Raw genomic sequence first — 6356 nt, 5'->3', positions numbered from 1 at the left:
AATAACTCAGGTTTGAAGAGAGCCCTTGTCTCACTCATCTTGTCTCGCTCTCCTGCTCGGGGCAGGGTGAACCAGGGGAGGTTGCTCGAGGCCTCCTCCCAAGTTTGCATCATCCACAAAGGCACTGAAAGTGTACTCTGTTACATCATAGAAGGGGAGAATAAAGACGTTCAACAGTGTTGGCCCAAGTGCTTGTCACTGAGAGATGACACTAGTAACTGTCTGCTCGGAGGACTTTGTACCACTGGTGATATTTGGGCTTGATGGTTCAGCCAATTTGCCACCCAGCATCCACTTCTTGAGCCCCATCAGCACCACTCTGCCCAGAAGGACACCATGGCTGAGGCCTTGCAAACGCCCTGCACACAACATGCCTTTCTTGCCCCTCTCCATTGGGGCTCAGCAATCCCTTCCTTGTCCTTCACATTCCTGGAAATGGCTGCAGGAGGACATGTCCCATCCCCTTCCCAGGGAGGGAGGTAGGGTGGCCAGCCTGTTATTCTCTCAGTTCCTGTTCCTGCTCTTCTTGAAGATGGGTTTGAGGTCTGCATTTTCTAAGGACCCCAGAACCATTCTGGTTTCTATGGTACTTTGGACAGCACAAACCAGAATCACGGGCAAGGATGACATAGCAGACTGGGGCACTTGCAATGAGCCTGTCCAAGGCAGCTGAGATGAATCTCACTGATGCAGTGGGGTTCGTTCCTGGAGTCACACACAGAAATGTCAGGTTCTGTCAGGTTCTGTCATCTGAGCCAGCCTTGTGAACTCCTTCTGCACCCAGGGATGTTCAGAGACAGAGTCTCTCCATTTTACACACAGAGGCAGGATTCACAGTGTCTCTCAGGCCTCCTGTTGCCACTCCCAAAGGACAGGAGGCACCTCAGCCCTGTGGTGTGTCACCCTGCTCTGCACTCATCTGAGATGTCCCACATCATGAGGAATGGACACGGGACCTCAGTTCAAGGAAGAAGATCCCAGTGGGTTGTTTCCCATGGGCTGTTACTCCCAATGTGAGTGACCTCGATGTTTGTCCCACAGGCCTTCCTGGCACTCCCAGGAATAGCTGATGGCATTTCTGCTCACTCGTGTTCATCTCACCTCATGTACATGATGTGCATGCTCATATCTCATCTGAACAATGCAAACATGGACTTCTGACCTACTCATTCAGGAAAAAATTCTCAATCTGGTGTGACAGCCCGGTGCTGGAAAGGGAGGTTGTGAGGGGCCAGTCCATGACGATGCCCTGGGGCAGCTTCCGCGGGGTGTCCAGTGCACAGGGGCACAGCCCAGCCCCTGCTCTGCTGGTCCTGCAGGTCTCTGGCAGGAGGCCTGGCTGTGAGAGGACACTGCTGTGTGCCCAGCCCTGCACACACACACTGTGCAGCTGGACACTGGTGTTTGCATCTGCATGTCAATTCAGCATGTTCTACAGAGAAGCTTGGAAGAAGAACTAAACCTTCAGGTCCTGACCATAGGAGATGACCTTTCTTTCTGCAAAGGCTGTTGTGAGGCCAGCTCTGTCACAGCAGTGCCCATGGCCTGTCCCTGCCTGCGCTCACAGGACTCACACACAGCAGGACGGTGACCAGGCTGCCAGAGCACTCAGGCCTTGCACCAACACAAGGGATGAGAAGGAGAGTGTGGGAGTGGAACGAGAACAGCTCTGGAAGGCCAAGCGCTGGTGCTCCCTGGCAGGGCTGCCAGGCTGGACTCTTTTCCCCTCCTCCCATGCACACAGGAACTGTCCCTGCAGCTCCAAACAGGCCTTGCAGGAAGGATATAGTGAAAATGAAGTCACTACAGGATGATTTATTTTGTTTAAATACACACAGATCATGGCTCCTCATTTACACAGCCAGGGGTTATAAAAGAAAAGCAGACAGTGAATTAGAAAGGGGATGAAAATGTTATCACAATTAAAAAAAAGGCTAATAACAACAGAAAATACAGATGAGAGGCTGGACCTCTAACTAGGTACATTAAAACTGCTATGTAGAAGCAGATGGGCAGTTTATTGCTTCAGAAAACACTAAGATATGAGTTTCCACAGGGCATCCTTGAGCTCCTGGTTCCTCATGCTGTAGATGAGGGGGTTCACTGCTGGAGGCACCACCGAGTACAGAACAGACACCACCAGGTCCAGGGATGGGGAGGAGATGGAGGGGGGCTTCAGGTAGGCAAACATGGCAGTGCTGACATAGAGGGAGACCACGGCCAGGTGAGGGAGGCACGTGGCAAAGGCTTTGTGCCGTCCCTGCTCAGAGGGGATCCTCAGCACGGACCTCAAGATCTGCACATAGGATACCACAATGAACACAAAACACCCAAATCCTAAACAGACACTAACCACAAGGAGCCCAGCTTCCCTGGAGTAGGACTGTGAGCAGGAGAGCTTGAGGATCTGGGGGATTTCACAGAAGAACTGGTCCAGGGCATTGCCCTTGCACAGTGGCAGTGAAAATGTATTGGCCGTGTGCAGCAGAGCATTGAGAAACCCAGTGGCCCAGGCAGCTGCTGCCATGTGGACACAAGCTCTGCTGCCCAGGAGGGTCCCGTAGTGCAGGGGTTTGCAGATGGCAACGTAGCGGTCATAGGACATGATGGTGAGAAGTGAATATTCTGCTGTAGCACAGAAAAAGAAAAAAAAGAGTTGGGCAGCACATCCCGAGTATGAGATGGCCCTTGTGTCCCAGAGGGAATTGGCCATGGATTTGGGGACAGTTGTGGAGATGGAGCCGAGGTCGAGGAGGGCGAGGTTGAGCAGGAAGAAGTACATGGGGGTGTGGAGGTGCTGGTCACAGGCTATGGTGGTGATGATGAGGCCGTTGCCCAGGAGGGCAGCCAGGTAGATGCCCAGGAAGAGCCAGAAGTGCAAGAGCTGCAGCTCCCGTGTGTCTGTGAACGCCAGGAGGAGGAACTGGGTGATGGAGCTGCTGTTGGACATTTGCTGATGAGCATGGGGCACTGTCACAGGAGCAAAAGACAGTGATAAGTTAGGGGAGACTTCTCTGAGGAAAATCAAAGCCATTTCTCACACACCCTCCCCTGCTCCACACCCCTTGTCCTTTTCCAGACCTTCCTTCGGGTCCGTGGCTGAGCCCTGGGTGGTGCTGGCTGGAGGTGCCGTGAGGAGCAGGGCCTGTGCCCGCTGGCTGCCCAGGAGTCAGCCCTGCTCTGCAGCAGGGGTCATGGAACGGGGGGCAGGCGACACACCTGGGGTTCAAAGTTGTCATCTGAAACTGCTGCTGGTGCAGAAGGGCCTGTCAGCATCTGCACTGTCACAGAGAATGGAACAGGATGGTAAAATGAAGTTTGAAATGATTGGGGTTTTGACAGCTTTGCAGAATCACAGAATATTAGGGATTGGAAGGGACCCCGAAAGATCATGTAGTCCAATCATTCAACTCCCCTGGAGAGTGTTGTTGGGTGTCAGAAACCCTCAGCATTTCTGCTGCACTCAGAGAGAACAGAGCGAGTCCTGCGAGACCAGAGGATGCCTGTGGGTCAGTGCAGAGTGAGGGCAGCTGCTCTGTCCCTCTGTCTTGCTCCAGCTGCCCTGGGCTGGCACCTTTCTGAGATGGAGGCTGATCACACTGCCATGTAACCCTGAAAAGCCACCAGGCACTGCTGAGAACAGAGGGATCCACCGCGGACCATGACATGTCTCACCCTTTCGTCAGGTCTCAGCACCCCACTTCTGTCCCAGGACACACACGGCTCATTTCACAAACCAAACAGCATTTCTTCCATCATAGCATCTCTGCACTTCTGCATGAGTAATTCAGATAATGCTAATGTGCTATAGGACAGGTTTGTATCCTGGAGGGAAGCTCGCAGCTTGGAAGAAAAACACTCAATGAGACAGCCAAGGGTCCTAATGATGGCATTTGATTAAGGGAGACTCAGCTCATTCCCCAGCCCCACACACTGCATTGCCCACAGCCCCACAGGGCAGAGCAAAGCTGGGACACGTGTTCCCATGGACACAGCTGCAGGAAAGGACTCACAAGATCAGGCTGTGACTCTGCAGCTGAAACTCCCATCCCCAGAGAGCCCGACAGCAAGAACCAGATCACACCAACAGTGACCCAGAGCAGTGGAGCAAGAAGGAAACTGCGGTGAGGGTGGGTGTGAGAGAGGCCAGGGCAGAGGCAGCCGGGCACTCAGACAGCGTCACCCTTCCCCAGCTGTGCAGCCACCTCCCACACACCAGCATTGCCGGGCAGCTGCTCTCAGCCCCTGTGCTCTGCAGAGGGAACTGGAGCTCTGGCTGCACAGGAGCTGCTTCATGCCTTGGAGCCCCCGGCCCTGAGGGCAGAGGCTTTGCTGGGTGGGAGAGGAGGCGAGGGGGCTGCTCACAGGAGGCATCTTCTCTGCGGGGATCAAAGGGAGTTTTCTGTGGTCTCCCTCCCAGAACAATTCCAGGTTTAGTTTCCTCTCATTTCTGATCATTTCCCTATTGCCTGGACATTCTCCCCTGGGAACAGTTTTCCTGTCCATGTCTCTTCCCTGTCAGCACTCAGAGACCATCCCACCCTCTGTGCCCTCACCCTGGCCCTACAGATCCTGCCTGTTCACAGGGCACTGCCTGGGGGCATCTTCCTGTTTGCAGACTGGGGAAAAGGACAGGTCAGAGTAAGACTGACGGGTATAGCCAATGTGATGCAGGTGCTGTGCAGAGGCAGAGCAGCAGCTGAAGGGATGTTATGAGGCTTCTGGCAGATGTAATGATTAATCGGAGTTGCAGTTCAGGAGTCTCAGTGACTTGTCTAAGCATGAGAGCTCATTTTCATTTTTTCCTTTCCTGCACCCCCAACCCTTGGGATAGGAAACTGAAAAGGCAGGCTCAGGAAAGCTCCCTATCTGTCTGCTAATCCTTGCATTGATCTTCTGCTTGAGGCATCCACTTGGAAAAATCCTGGGGGTGATCTTTAGCTGTGAGGAGCCCTGACCCACACAGCAGCCTCTCCACAGCACAAGCACCTTTCCTGCCCTGATAGGGGTCCCTCCTTCCCCGCACAGCTTCCCCCCACAGCCCCGTGGGGATCTCCCTGGGCAGGCTGAGCGCTGACCCTGGCAGGTGGCAGAGTCCCTGACCCAGCACGGCCCTGGGGTGCAGGGACCCTGCTCTGCAGGACAGCCCTGGGCACCCCTGGGTGCTCCCCCGGCTTCACAGCTGTTCAACATTGCCTGCCAAGAGCCCCCTCCTCACAGATCCCTCAAGCTGTGCCTGTGCTAACTTGAGGAGATGCCTCCAGGAGCTACAGCTGCATTGCCCTGCACCCAGAGACTTACCGGGTCAAGGGCTGCAAAGATTTCTCCTCCAGTGAGCTCTCAGTCATCCTCCCCAACCTGACCACCTTTAATCTCTCTCTGCTTTGCTCGTCTCCCTGAGATCCCCAGGCAGAGCCCTCAGCCCTGCTGCGCTTTGCAGAGGAGCTGCTCCTGGGCAGAGCTGTCTCTCTGCAGCGCTGCCGCTTGCCATGAGCTCCCTGTGTCCCAGGAGCCCAGCCCAGCTCAGCAGCACAGGAGCAGCCCATGATGTCCCTTCCTCTGTCCCCTCTGGGCTCCCTCCAGCTGTCCCTGGGGCTCCAGGGGCACATCCTTTGAAACAACCTCAAGTAATCAGTGATGTTGATTCTCTCTCTTCAGCAGAGACACTTCTTGCCAGCATTGTGTTCTTTGTATTAAAAAGTAAATTGGTATGAGGATCATCTTTTCTTCTCTCATCATTAGGCAGGACAAAAAGAACGTTACAGGAAAGGATCTAATTTCTAAAAACTGGAGAAGGAATATGTTCACCTGAATGAATTTAGGCATTATATTTTGGTTTTATACTCATAGGTCTAGGGAGATATCCAGCAATCTTTTGGCCACGTCACGTTTGTGCTCTGAAGCAAAGCCTTTGCATACATGGGCTCTTGGACACTTGGTACCAGGTTTCCACGGGGCAACTCAGAGGTTTCCTGGTGCCACAGCTGGGGTGGTTCAGCCCAGATGTGAGGCAATGGCCTCAGCCAGGGACCTGACTGGCTGAGCTGGAGCTGTCAGTGTTGCAGACAGAGCTGTGACACGGATGGAATAAACTGCCAAGGCAGGGTGGCAGAAGTTAGTTCATCTGGTCTGCAAGGACAGCAGCCTCCAAGCACAGCAACAGTCCAGAGAAAACTCAGTCTAGACCTGTAAGGCAATTCAAGGGCCCCATAATGAGCTGTTCCTAGTTCAGGAAAGGAGAAACAAAGACACCTTGTGGCCACTCATTGATTTAATAATGGAAAGAAGTGATATTCTCTGTGTCTCTGGTCCTCCATCTTCACCAGCAAGGTCTCCCAGGCCTCTGTCACTGGAGG

At 53.8% G+C, this 6356-nt stretch overlaps 1 protein-coding gene across 1 annotated transcript; it reads right to left on the bottom strand.

Annotated features, from left to right (window-relative positions):
• Positions 1–2113: 2113 nt before the first annotated feature.
• On the bottom strand, positions 2114–2782 carry LOC135999345 (olfactory receptor 14J1-like; the record flags this gene model as incomplete). The annotated part of the gene is made up of 1 exon (XM_065652903.1): positions 2114–2782. A coding segment is annotated over exon 1 (669 nt), but the record flags the coding sequence as incomplete, so codon positions are not given.
• Positions 2783–6356: the final 3574 nt, after the last annotated feature.

Source organism: Caloenas nicobarica, chromosome 28 (assembly GCF_036013445.1).
Source record: "Caloenas nicobarica isolate bCalNic1 chromosome 28, bCalNic1.hap1, whole genome shotgun sequence".
NCBI lineage: Eukaryota > Metazoa > Chordata > Aves > Columbiformes > Columbidae > Caloenas > Caloenas nicobarica.
Note: the sequence above shows the minus strand (reverse complement) of the source record. Positions and strands in the feature narration are given on the sequence as shown.